At 38.2% G+C, this 14,523-nt stretch overlaps 1 protein-coding gene across 7 annotated transcripts in view; it reads right to left on the minus strand.

The window, feature by feature from the left end:
• Nucleotides 1–2,157: 2,157 nt before the first annotated feature.
• Nucleotides 2,158–14,523, minus strand: part of LOC105679131 (serine/threonine-protein kinase 32A) — a 72,654-nt gene continuing 60,288 nt past the window's right edge. For all 7 annotated transcript variants that reach the window (XM_067348625.1, XM_067348623.1, XM_067348619.1 and 4 more), the window contains 7 exons: nucleotides 13,896–14,064; nucleotides 11,412–11,609; nucleotides 5,803–5,892; nucleotides 5,157–5,323; nucleotides 4,234–4,514; nucleotides 3,787–3,996; nucleotides 2,158–3,510 (listed from right to left, as the gene is read on the minus strand). In XM_067348625.1, coding sequence (XP_067204726.1) covers nucleotides 3,339–3,510; nucleotides 3,787–3,996; nucleotides 4,234–4,514; nucleotides 5,157–5,323; nucleotides 5,803–5,892; nucleotides 11,412–11,609; nucleotides 13,896–14,028 — 1,251 coding nt within the window. In that variant the 5' untranslated portion in view covers nucleotides 14,029–14,064 and the 3' untranslated portion in view covers nucleotides 2,158–3,338. The remainder of the gene's footprint in view (nucleotides 3,511–3,786; nucleotides 3,997–4,233; nucleotides 4,515–5,156; nucleotides 5,324–5,802; nucleotides 5,893–11,411; nucleotides 11,610–13,895; nucleotides 14,065–14,523) is intronic.

Below are 14,523 nucleotides of genomic sequence, written 5' to 3' on the forward strand. Positions count from 1 at the left end.
GATTGTGCATTCGTGTACTCCACCGCGGTCCTCCCATTATTCGCATCCATAACGCCAACCCGCTATAATCCTGCAGGAATAAGTATGTCCATCTGCTTGTTCCCTTCGTGAATATAAATGGCACTTCCGCGGATTGGGGCGCAACAGTGCCATCCCGTCGGCGAAAGTAGGCTAGAGCGGCCCGAGCGCGCGTAGTTACTTTTCCCATCGAGATCGTAATCTTCTGTTTGCGATTGTCTTCGTTGGTGCGAAGATGTGATTAACGAGCGGCGATAATTGCTTTCCTCGTGGAAGCGTGCGCGACCCGTTTTCTTTTTCCTTTTGTGGAAGAGGCGGGAAATGAGGGAATTAAGGCGGTCGTCGCGAAAACGCCGCTCGTTTTCCGTCGGACTCGTGGTTGAAATTGCATTAGTGTCGATTGAATTTCCTGATAAGCATCTCTCGCGGGAGTTTGCCATCACAGTCGACAGATTTTCTCACTCAAGCCGATGAAGTAGAATTTATTTATCCGTCGCGCGCGCGCGAAGACGCGGCAGTCGCGATATACGTTCTCATAAAAGTACGGACAAATTTTCTTTTTTCTTTTTTTTTTTTTTGTAATGGCATCAAAGGAGCTCGTAATTACAATTTTCATAGTTCTCGGGAGGAGAGAATCCCCACTTGCGAGGGGGAATTAATTTGCGAAGCGCGCGTAAAGGCAATTAAAAGCGTTGGGCATTCCATTAGGTTGAATTTTCTTATTTAACGGCACTTTTATCGCGCAAAGAGGGCTCACGGCTTTCATCGGCCTCTATAAACTAAACTGCATTATCTCCTATTGGATTTTCCCATCGAAGACGACGAAGCCGGGCGATTGCCGTTCTCTACCACTTCGTTACTCTTCTCCGTCAAGAACCACGCCTATTCGTATAGACACTTCGTCAGCGTTATTCAGCGGAAAGCTATTAACCCTTCCGCGCGACTAATAACAGAAAGATATATTCTAAAGGAGGAACAGTTTTTCAAAGCTATTAGCCTTTAATACGAGTCAATTAATGCTCCTGTTTTTCGAATTAAAAATTGGAGACTAATAACTTTTTTCTGTAAAATATTTGAATTGTTAAAAAAAAATGTTTACATTTAATATAGAATCACAAAAGAATTATTTACTTATTACGAGAAGGCAATGTGCTCCGAAATTTATGGCATTTTTTTTATTCGAAATAAAAATGTGAACGCGGCAAGAAAAATGTTAAATAATTTTCATTCATTACAGCCGCCTATTATGCTGCTCGCCATCGATTATCGCACAAGGGCATTAAAAATATACCGAGTCAATAGTTTAATCATCACATTACTCGCTATTTGCAACACCGATATGAGTGGTGTGCAATAATTGCCGCGCCGTAATTGGCCCATTATTCTAGACCCTTTTACAATTAGCTCAAAGTATTCATCCCTTTTTAGATTGTGATTCGCAACAATCTCGTTTATGCAATTATTATATAAATTGCATCCGTTATTCGCATTGAGAAGAATCGTTAATTTGCCTGAATTACATATTTCCCCGTGGGGGAAATATAATGCAGAAGGCGTTTTATCGCATCTCCTCTTTTATGTACGGAATACTTCATCAATTTAAAGCTGACGTTTCGAAGACTTTGGAGATAATGTTGTTATACTGTACTATTATACTCGTGTCACCGGCAATATCTTACATTGTCTGACCGGGACCTACATTGCGCGGAACAGGGTGGAATGGTGTGATGACCCTCTTCATCCTCTTTTCACCCTCGCGAAACGGCGCCGGTGCTATCGATTATCCGGCGCGCCTTCAACGGCTACGCTTGGCTAATGCGAAAATCACATTTGCGATTCTTACGATATGCTAATGATAATCCCTTTCGTTTGAGGGATCAATGAATTTCGATATCGAAATTCTTTTGAGCGACGCGATTCTGAAAATATTTTTTATAAAATTTATTATAGCGATTAAATGACAACAGAAAGATGGAGTTAAATAAAAATTTATGTTTCTAATATTTATAACTTATTTGAAAATGTACGCTTTATTGCAATTTAACGCTGCCATGCAACTTTATTCATAAAATGTATTTTACTCATACAATTTTTATATTGCATGCGCTAAAGATTTAAAGGAATTATATCCTAAAAGCGTTAACATGTCAAAGATATTTTTTATTTTCAATTCGCGTATACATAGCTCACATCTAAACAACATATACTTTGATTAAATAAAACATATATATCATGTAAGTCATTGTTCCCAATCCCATCAACAAAGAAATTATATTATTATATATAGTGTGCGCCTTAACCCTTTTAGTATTAGATATAGAAGTGTTAAAATTTATTTCTCATTTATTTTAACTCGCTTATATAACACATACGCACACGCGCACATATACACTCTCTCGCTCTCTCTATCGAACTATTACAATTCTTGAAATATTTTTTTTAAATATTATTTATAGATAATCTTCACTCTTTATTGTTATTTTAAATATTTATCGTTGTAGTTCTATTTAACACTGTAGAGCTTTATATATTACTTTGAGATAATAGCGCGCATTCTCTAATATTGTGCTTTGGTTTTTAGAGAAAGGTAAAGAGGTGAAAATATATATATTTTTTACTTCAAAAAGCTCCAGGAGCGATATACATCAGATTTGTACTGAAAGGATTAATTTATGTTACTTTTTGAAGAGATCTAATTTTAATGGTGGGTTTGCAACCAGTTCCTGAAAGCAGAGCGTCGTAAAAATTTAAACTACTGCTTCAACAAAGTTGATATACCGATCGTTCGTTGCTTTAAAAAGTCTGTGCTGCTATTGATCTGAATTCGTCGAACAATTCGACTGATAACATCTTATAAATGCACATTTCCTGGTACAGAGCTCAACTGAAATCTGAGAAAGCTTACGCGATGTGCAGTCATTATTGGCATTTCGAGAGAACTTTCAAAAATAAAATCGACATTAACAATTAATATTAGCAGCCAGCGCACTATTAATCTGCCTGTAGAATCCTATCCATTTAAATTAAATGAACTTTTCAAGTCCATTACGGATAGGCAGAATTGTAGCACAGTATCGGAAAAAATGTGGAGGCCTTAACATTTGCATTTACAAATATCTTCGATATTTTTCTCGACGAATACTTTTCATTTTCGAGTTTGAGATGTATCTTGAAATAGGAAATAATCGAATATTAGAAAGACTTTTTACAGAGTGAATTATTAAAATGTCGGGCTCTCTGTTGGAATTCAGTGCGCGCCGGTAGGATCGAGTGAGTCTACTGATCGTAGATAGGCTACTTCGTGTTAATTCAGATGTTATCTAAGACGTACTAGGCTCCGGACTCGCGTCGATGAAGTCGATGTCCGAGGACGTCGCAGCGCTCGCTCGGCGACCTTGCCTCGGCGACGCGCTTATGCGCGCTTTGACGTTCGTCGTCGAGACGCTCAGTCGGTTTCCGGTTCGCTGGGCCGGCAGATGTTGCTGCTTTGTTCTGTAATCAAGAGGGATCGACACGGGTATCGTTCGAGCGTTAGGCGATGTAGCTCGGGGAGATTAATGTACACAGCGATGTTCAGAATCTTAACGAGAGACTCTCGGGGCTCGTCACAAAGCTGTGGAAATTACGACGGTTGATTACGGTTAATGTCATTGAAGTCTCAGCTATTTTGAGACAATCGCGAATATCACAATGATTGCAAGCGGAGGATAGCGATATATTGACGAACAGAATTGTCGAGTTTTGGGAGAATGTAATTCAAATATATACTTGAGTCTTTCCTCGGCACCCTTCATGGCAGTGTTCAGTTCCTCCTCCCATTGTTTCTCCTTCTTCTCCCTCTCCTGTCGCTCGATCTCGCGCTCGCGATTGTACACCCGGTACTCCGGGATATAAGCTAATCTCCGCGTGTCTACGCTCGATCCAGCGCCCTCGGCGAACCCACCGGCATCCTCCGCCGAGAGCTCGACCCTCAACGACCTGCAACGGGATGTCGAGGTATTGCTTCGGCGATTAGCATACTGATTATCTCGGGAATATGCAGAATCGCGAGAGAAATACACGGTTCTTGCATCAAGATGTTCGTAAGGCCGGCAATTTGAATCGCAATGTATTAATCAACGACGTAAGGATCATTTCTCCCGCGTGCGATTCTGCGTGGGAAGAAAGGGATGTGGAAAAGGTGAGTGAGGAAATGGTCTCGCGAGGACAACCGACCTCTGTTTTGCCAGGCGTTTCTTCTTTTTGTGCAGGGGCTTCGTCTCGATGATCATTTCCTCGAGCTCAAAGGTGGGATCGCAGTTCAAGTGATCCTTTGGCGGGGTGAAGCGCGGCTTTATCTGCTTGTTCAGCACTTTGTCGAAATCCAGCTCTCTCATTGCGCTTGCCTGTTTCAGCTCTTTTAAACGCGACACTCGGGCGTTAGGCGCCAGAGTTAACAAACGGTCCAGGAGGTCGCGTACTGACGGGCTCCAGTGCGATGGTGTCGGTCTTTCCTCCTAAAAATGCGCGATATTCATCGAGTTTGTTGCGTAGCCTGTTGCGCGCATATAAATAAAATAAACAATCGGGCATTTATCGATTTTTGAGAAAAACTAAAAACAGAAAGGTTAAATACATTCAATTCAATTGTTGAAGAAAAGTTTCTCAAGATTAGAATTTCTAATCTGAAAATAAAAGAAATTTGGTTTATTTTAATAATTACGAATAATTCTAAAAAATTATTTTATGTCACACATTCGTACGTTCATTCTTCAACGATTTCAATCTGAAAATATATCATAAATACAGTTAAAATGTTCACGTTACGCAAGCGAGCGAGCTTGATATCGATGGAACTAACAAGCGCTATAGTATGTCGCAGCACGTGTCGCACCAATAGCACGTTCATGACAAGTCCTCAATTAACGGACAGCTGGGACATGACGTGTCTTTAATTAACAGAATAATGTGCGCATTATTACTCAAGAGTGATTTGGTAGAGTCGGGATATTCTGTGTAATTTCAGATATAGAATCGGAAGTGTCGGAATGTATTTTTCATGCGTCCTACGCGTTATTGCATTTTTATTACATTTATTTATTATACTTGCATATTGTGTCTTCGATGATTTTTCATCGCTGCAAGTTTACAGCACTCACCTGCAAAATTCTCAAAGCTTCCCTGTTGGACGTTGTCGAGTGAAGTGGATACGGCCTCTCCATGGCTAGGGTCTCCCAAGCGAGGATTCCCAGACTCCACCAATCCACGGCGAATCCGTAGCCGAGGACGCCGTATTCCTCGCATGAGCACATGTAAATCTCCGGGGCTGACGCAAATCCGCGTTAAAAAGAAGAAACGCAGGAAAGAAAAGTGTGCTGGTCGCGTTATTCGTCAGGATAGTCTCGATGTAACGCGAACATAAAAGACGGATTTCGAGTAATGCACCGATGACCTATAGCTACCGTTTCTTAAGATATCTTTTCCGGTCACGAATCTTTCGACTGCGTCGCTCGACATTTCATCGAGATGGAGATGCATATTTCATGTTGCATTCAAAAGTCGCAAATTTAAGTGCACATGACATTGTACTCTTTTTTTTCAATTCGTCAAATAGAATTTTTTTATTAAAGTCTTAGATGAATAAGAAATTAATTTTACGGAAACAATATTAATGACAGTAATAGAACCAGTCGCAATTATGAATTAAAAAATTGGAATGTGTTTATATCAAGTGAAAATAAAACTTAGACTAACTAGTTGTGTAGAAAAAAAATCATAGATACGAAACTATTAATTCACACATACCTATGTAGGGTTTCGTTCCGGACATCGAAGTCGCCAACTGTCCTTCTTCAAGTACAGTCGCGATGTTGAAGTCAGTCACATGGACGTGGCCTGGAAAGCAAACAATCTTTTATAATCCATTTTCCAAGTAATCCTTAAGTTCATCACTAAACAAGTTAGTTATTTATTACATGGTCTGGAATATCTCTCGTGCACGCGCAGCAATTATACATGATAACTATGCTAATTAATATTAGAGCGCAACAAATATCGTAATCGCGCTCATACTATAAATTTCAAATATCATATGCAGTATAGTATGAATGGCAACTGTAACGCAAGAGACGCAAATAAACAATAAATTCAAATACACAAAGCGTGTTGTGTTTGTTTTTTAATTCGCCGAATAGAATTTTTTTATTGAAATCTGAAATCAATAAGAAATTAGTTTTACAGAAAACAATTAATTACAATCATGAGTTGAAAAGTTATAGAATGCGTTTATATCAAGTCTATGAAGATAAAAATAAAAAATATATAAAAAAAGATTGTAAGAATAAAAGTTATGCTAACGATATGTGAAAGAAGCAAATCGCAGACACAAAATGTGAAACCACTACAATATCTGCGAGTGTTTCTAAAAAATTCTTGTATTTTGTATACATTTTTGTTTTGAATTATAAAAGCAGGCTTGTAAAGTCTCTAGTTCTCTCTCGCCGAGATAATTATAAAATAGACGGCGGGATAATAATGGAAACTAACACGTGTGAATAGTACACGTGCGTTCGCGATCTTTAGACGTCTCTTGCGGGATAAACGCCTAACGAACCCTAACTACATTACACAGCTGTACCTATGGGTCATCAGAAGGCTATTAAGGGCTGGATACGTACACAACACGTAAACACGTGCATACGTAGACGATACAAACACACGGAGAGGAACGCGATATTGGTTTTCCAACGCGGCATGGTCGGGGCTCTCGCGTGCGCCCCGTTACTCCCGCAATATTTATCCACTGCCATTTTCTAAACATCGTAGCAGCCGCAATGTGGATCGAGCTGTGTTGTAAACTAAAGAGAATGAACTCCAACACCGCTATACATCACACATCGACGCAATATCACACAATCCTGCTATTGTAGTCAGGTTTTGTGCTTTAGTGCCAGGCACGTGAGGTGGTTCGCGCATATCAAGAATAGTCTTCCACCCTCTGCACGCAGAAGTAAATAAAAATTGACGATTGTGCAAACCAGACACTCGAGTTTTATCGAAAGGAACTTTTATCACGTTATTGCTGCCGATCGATGCAAGAATAAGATGCAAGAATAAGAATTTTATTCTAATTTCTGCACTCAATCAGGTTTATAAATATTCTTAATCAAAGAGAATGAAAAGCTTTTTAAGAAATAACATTAATTTGGTTTAAAACTTAATAAAAGCAGAAATTACCATTTAGATGAACTTTTCAAAGGGTTGTTTATGTATCGTTCTATTTGCGGCACGTCAGCAGTTTTGCATTCTTACGCTGCTATCGAAAGGGTTAACTTTATCTTCGTAATTAATCGATCATAAATTAATTGTCCATGATATACGATATACGATTCCGAGCTTATTTCAACTTTTCAATAAATTTGTTTTAATTCGCTACGATTTTTTTGCGCGAAAATTGTAACGAGTATATCGATCCATCCGTGAGGATTAATTCCACGCGATCCCGAAAAGCGGACACAAAGCAGTCGTGATGAACCTTTTGTTGTTGATTAGTTAATCAACTAATTGTAATTACATAATTACATAATGGAACGTACTCGTGCTATCTGTGCACGACTTTACTTATAAACGATACGCGCGCGCCGAATTTTCGAAGCGCCGTCGCGACGAAAAATTGCAACAGCAACGGATCGACGATTGAAATGTTGTTAACTCTTGCAGTATTTAGACGATTCGTTTATGAATAATCCGAAAATATTGTTCCTTATATATTGCAGAATTTGTAGATGAGAAACTCTTTTCAGAGGTCCCTAATTTTTCATTTTACTTACAAAATATTTGCTGAATTTCTTGCCTCTGTGAATACCTCGCAATCTGATAAGTATGAAACCGCGTCTGCGTAAAATTAACGGAATAAATTGCAACAGTCACAATGCGGATCTAGACTGCAATATTACCGGATGGAAGTGGGGTAGTATTACATCCCCGCAATTTTGCGCCGTTCTCCATTGTAGTCACGCTTGGATTTTAATGAAAGTAGTTCTAAGCGGTTTCCGCGGAAGTGCGCCGAAGTTTCAGGCTCCTCGCAAGTTGTCAGACTATAGATCGAGACTAGCCGTCCCTTTGAAATTCTTAACTGCTTCATTTTGCTACATTACGGTAAATTACTTTCACCCCGTTAACCTTTCCCACCTTACAATCATCTAAAATTACAATGGCAACGATGTTATGATAATGTAATTATAATGAGCTTGCACGAGTGATTTCAATTTTATAAATTGAAGCGTAATTCAAGCGTATTACTTTAGTGTTATTTGAGGATTCCTTAAAAAAAACATTTCTCCCGCACGCGAACCGTTCCGTCGACGATCTCCGCGAGAGACTTTATTTTAAAATCGCCCCGCAATTTCATCCCTTTACGGAAACATATTTTCTCTAAAAACATGTTTTTGATCGAAGTTGGACTTCTTCGGCTTCCGTCCACGCGAAGGCAAGTCGCATTATCGCGACCTATTTCGGTGTGTGTTAACACACACGCTTGACAATGGTACAATATCCAGCTTAAAATAGAACTGGTTTTGCGCCGCCGACTCCCCCAAGGTGATATTTTCCCCGTCACGGAGAATGGGTTCTACGCTGAGCTAGATGAGGGCGCGAAAGCAAAACGATAAGAGCGAGACACCGGTGCGTAATTTTAAATGATGCAGAGGCAATCTCAGGATTCAAACAGCCGTCGGCCAGGTGCAGGAGGAAATTAGGATAACCCCTCCCGTCCCATTTCCCACCGTCGCCGTCGCTCTTCAAGATCGTAAATGCACGTACCTGCTTCTCGCGTCCCCGAGGCACTTCCTACGAAACACCCTCGCTGCTCCCGTCCGCTATATCCTTCGCTATTAAAGCGGATCCGGCGCTTCGAGCGGGGTGAGAGAGCGCGGCCTCCGACGCGAGCACGCACTATACCCTTTCGTCTTGTCATCCCCGCGGTTCTTTATCTTTATCCTCGTCTCGCTCTCGTAATTTCGCCGACGTCAAAGTTGTATTGTACCCGCGCATTGTTCGCCATTATTGTTCGCCTCGGGCGAAATTTTCGTTCGAGCGGAAAATCAATAAACCGATATCGCGTGAACGCAATTGAATGCGTTTTCGTATTTCGCAATATTTATGCTAATAAATATTTCGCGCGCGTGAAAATGGGAAAACCGTTCATCACGGCGATTCTAATTCGTCTTATCGTTAGCGTTTCCCCGTTTGTTGGGTTGCAAAGTCTGTTTTGCCGCTCCCGTGAACTAACAAATCCAGATATATCTTATGTAAATCCCAAGGAGCGAAGGATCTCGCAAGCTTGAGACGTCTCTGCATTATTTAGCGTCGTATTCGAGATTTGCTCGGCTTTTCCTTCGACAGTCTCGCGTAGCCTTTAATATTTCGACGATAAATCGATATCGCCGAGGAAGCAAAGCGGAAGAAATGCTATCGATAATTTCTGGAGAGAATGGGACGCAACGTTCGCCAAGCTGATAACTGAAAAAGGCGAAGCTATGTTGCCTCGCGGATTTCGGAGAAATGTCGAAAGATGTACGGCAGCATCGGTTGTCCGATAAAGAACACACAATAAGATCTTTTCCTGCCCGCTTTTTCGCTAAATAATTCCGTAAAGCGACACTCCGTTAATAAAGACCGCGTGGAAAAATCTCTTCGCATCCTTGAGAATAGAATTTCTATCGAAATTGTAATTCTATACGCTATTAATTATTGATTATCTCTGGTTTTGCGAGATATTAGCCTCTAGTTATTGAAATATTGCAATATATATTAAGATTGCAACTATCCAAATTTGATAATGGAAGATTCTTGTCGGCGATGCATTAATCTTGCTTTTGAAGGATTTATAATTAGTATGCACTGTGATACCGCGATATTGCTTGCAGATAATTTCCGCACCGCATACGCTCTGAAATCTCGACAATTTGCTAAATCCATATTCAGTAGGATGTACTAATTTTATGGGATTTGAAGCAGTAGGGGTGAAAGGCAGTGTTGAGAATTAATTCCCGCTTAAAACCCCGCCGATGGCTTCTGGCAGCAGCCCTGACGGAGTGATTCCGGCCGTTATGCGAAAATTACTTACCTAATAATAATTTCGGTATTTCATCTTGTTCGCATTATGCGAATAATTGAATCGTACGTGATCAAGTCCGTTTGTTCGCGGCGATATTGAAACCAAACGCTAGAATCGACGCTTGACGCAAATGATATGTAAACGAGGGTATATCGGAACGGCGAGAGAGCTCCGGTGCGGTTTAATGCTAAATATTTTGAGATTTGCGGTGCAAATCAACACGCTCGATGAGCATCAGTAATGCTTTCGTGATAAAAAAAACTGTCTTTTACCAAAATAATTATTATTTGAAGCTTTGTATAAAAATGCATGAATATTATAAATAATAATATAATAATTAAGAAAGAAAGATAATGAAGGAATAATTAAAAAAGAGAAATAAGTTTCTGATTTTGACGCTTTTGTAACGTCATTTTGTGTAATAATAAAAGCATAATATTTTATAAACTTGCAAAATAAATTTGTAAAAACCGCGTTTTTAATCTCAATACATTTTCCATTCGCAAGAATGCTTTCTTCATTAATCCTCGACACTGTATGTCGATGGTCTTCTCATTCTTACATCCGGTTTGCAAACACGTGTATGAGAGCCAACATGATCAGATTCAAAGCTTTGTAAACTCACGTTTACCGCTAAATGTGGTTACTCGATTCTCATCTCGTGTTTACACTGAATATGAGTTTCGCATTGTGTTAAATGAAACTCGGGATCATGTAACCTTGGTTAAAGCTGTTACTCGAAATAGAAGCAAGGATATCAAACTGTACTGTTTGTTAGAAAAACTATTGTACTCTCTCCGTCCTCTCTTAACTTTTTCGCACTATGATCTTTCTCACTGCGAAAATTTTCAACAAGAACCGAACAGTTTAATCGAATAAATTCATACATTGCTTTTAAAATGCGAAAGTAAGCGCAATTAATTTTCAGCTTGTGCAAAAATATTTCACAGCTGTATTAATAAAATAGAAGCAATATAATTAATCATCTTGTAAATTAGATTTGTAAATCAAATTTACTTAAATTACAACATCGAAGGTATTAATTATACTAAATTAACATTTATTACTTATGCATAATGATTATATGCCACGAGTGGATTTCCGTCACGTAGTTTACGAGGCGCGTAGCGAGAAAAGAAGCTTTCAGAAATCCCACTTGGAATTAAAGTTTTTTCTTCACGAGATTAATTATCTTTATCCGCGACGTGTGCGTGGGCGATTGCTGCCGGTGCGCAAAAGGGTAAAGGGTTAAGGGGATCCGCGGGACATGATCTCATCCGCAAACGAAGCCACTCACCCTCCTCGTCCAGCAATATATTGTCTGGTTTGATGTCCCGATGAATGATCCTGTGACTCTGCAGATAATCAAGCGCCAGCGCGATCTCAGCCACGAATAGCACGATGCTCTCCTCGCTGAACACAATCTCTTGCTGGATATGGTATCTCAGGTCGCCGCCCAAAAGTAAATCCGACACCATGAAGAGATCCTCCTCGTCTGTAACACAACGCGACGTGTAACAGGCGCGTGGATCCTCTTTCTTTCTCTCTCTCTCGCGCGTGACACACACGTGGCATCGATGAGCGTTTTGCGCGTGTCGCGTCCACTCCGTCGATGTCTCGCGAAATGAAAGTGACGTCGCACGCGTTATCGGACGTGCAACCGATCAATATTGGCTCAGTACGATCAAATATTGAGTACCGATATTTCGCGCACAGACGATAAAACCAGGTTCGAACAGCGCAATATGAACTGTCTCGCAAATAAACATGCTGTAAATTTGCACGCGCCAATTGTCAACGCGCGTTTGTCAGAAATATTTAAGTGAATAATTGTAGACGTAAAGACGGATTAAGCGATCTTATTGACGCGTATAATATTGTTAATTGATCCCACAAATTCTCTAACAAGTTCTCCATTGAATAATTTATATTATTTTGCGCGAAACTGTAATTATATTATTTACTTTGTTGTTGTTGCACATACTTTACAATCTTTTTAGCCTCCAAGCTTGCAGTAATTGTTTCAACAATGTTGTTAGTAACGCCACTTAAAAAGTGCCAATATTTTTCTAGTTTTTGCTGAAAAAATACTTTTAAAATAATTAAAAAAATAAAATACAAAGCTATTGAAAAATTAAACATTAATTTCTATCCACATGCTCGGCTTATTTCATTGTTAGAAATGGTACAGTACGGTACTTTTCGAAAAACAGATAAAAACAGATAAAACAGATAAAAATTAGAGAGCTAAATAATGCAAATTTTAATTTAACTATTTTATAAAAATTATTTGAATAAGGAGATTGTTATCCGATAATTGTGTATATGTCTGTATTTATTTTTAGACATTTATAGCTATGAATAATAGAATATTCCGAAAATCGTGCAGTTTCTCTGAGCAAAACATTATTGAAACAGAATTAATAGTTATTCCTCGAATATATCAAAATAATCAATATGTTGCAAGCTTCAAGGATGTTAAATTTCAAACAAACTTTTCTCTCAATATTGCGAGATAACGTCCGAAATTAAATTTCTGTTTTCTCAATTAACACAATCACAATATTTGTGAAGAAATCCAATAATTCTTTTCAATTGTTATTCTGCTAAATAAAATTACTCCGTGGCTTAATTAGCAAAATGTTCAACGTTGAAAGTAAGAATTACTGTATTTTTACGAGTCGCAGTTTCGTTCAGAATATTTAATATTTGACCTATCTACTTGGCAGACGTTCTCATTAAAGTTTTTGTGGCAACTGCAAGTTCTGCATTGCTCGCTTTTGCATAAATATTTGCACCATTCGTATTTCCGACATCGAGAAAATTCAACTTCTTTCAATAAAGCCCCGTGTGTTTTCGCGAGATAAGCGTAATCGGTTAATGCGCATTTGTTAGTAAAATCCGAAAGAGACATCGCGTTCATTGTTTTTCGTGATAACATGTAGGATGTTCGCGTTGTGATATCTACATGTCGCCTTTTTAATATAAAAAGTGAAAAACCATTGACGGTAAAAATTAAAATATATACAAATATTGAAATATAGAAATTATATTCATGCTTGTTAACAAAAAAGAGAAAAATAATAATGAATATTATCATATTATATTGATAAAATAATTGCAAAATGAAACCTTTCAATGATGCGGCTGGATAACAAAAGTTTAAGTAGATTTTGAATGAAAATTTGATTGGTAATTTAATTAGAGAAATATTAAATAATGAAAATTTTGCGCGACAGTAAAAGAAATTAGCGAGAGAAATCAAATAAAAATCTATTTAAAATCAAACAGCTGTTGTGCTTTTTTGTACAAATGCCTAAATTAGTATCGTGTTAATGTTTCGTTAACTTTTGCGATTATTTTGCTCGCAAGTTTGAGTATACAGAATAATTATCCGTTATGTTGATTACCGTGGCTAACGCTATTAATTACAACGCGGTAATTGTACGTTTAATTCCGAACCGAATATTATTAGTAAATAAATAATTTCAGCTCTTACTTAAATCTTGTAGATACGTATATTGTAAGATGTTTTACAAAATATTTTAATCTTAATTTTACCAACAAATCGTTTCAACTTGATTTTTTTTCAGTAAAAATATCAGGAGTTTCCGAGTTACAAGAAATAGAAAGATGAAACGTCAGAATACAGAATACAGAATACAGAAGAAATAATAATAAAAAAACTGTTTTGTGACTTTTTCGAAACTTTTTCTGTTTCTTGTGTACGTATATTTCATGTGTTTATTTAAGTGTGATTAATGTCTTGGAAAACGATTACCTTGAAAGCTGAACCATAAATTCACCAGGCAAGGATGTTCCAGCTTCGACAGGATCTCTACTTCCCTCGCCACGTTCTTTAGGGCACCCCTTTCCGCGCATTCGTTTTTATGTACGTACTTCATAGCGTACATATTCCCAGTACTGTCACGTTTTTGCACGATACAGACCTGATAGTAGAAATTGCGTTTCATACATCGAAATTGAATTCCACGCGCAAAATCGTGTTCTCCGCGTTAAAACTGTTTGACTGTCTAAAAGTTTTTTTTTTATCACTACACAAAATGTTTAATTTTTTTACAGTAAAAGATAAAAGCGTGAAACGTTTGCTTGCAAACGACAAACTGCAATATCGATATTTTATCTAAATATTTGTATTGTCTTAATTGTCACTTGAGCAAAAGAAATTATATTTTACAGTTTTTTTATAACATTTCAAAACTAACACACTTTTGAGCTATAAACAAGCTGTTATAATTGGATTTCTCTTTTGATTTATCTAAGAAGGGAGATATGTCGCGTATTTGCTACACTCATAAAAGCGAGATAACGAGTTTGGGAATTTTCGCAGCAATAAATATAAAAGCGCCGAGAAACGCACTTTTTTTACGGCCAACAGCGTAACAATT

Source organism: Linepithema humile, chromosome 2, assembly GCF_040581485.1.
Source record: "Linepithema humile isolate Giens D197 chromosome 2, Lhum_UNIL_v1.0, whole genome shotgun sequence".
Lineage (NCBI taxonomy): Eukaryota > Metazoa > Arthropoda > Insecta > Hymenoptera > Formicidae > Linepithema > Linepithema humile.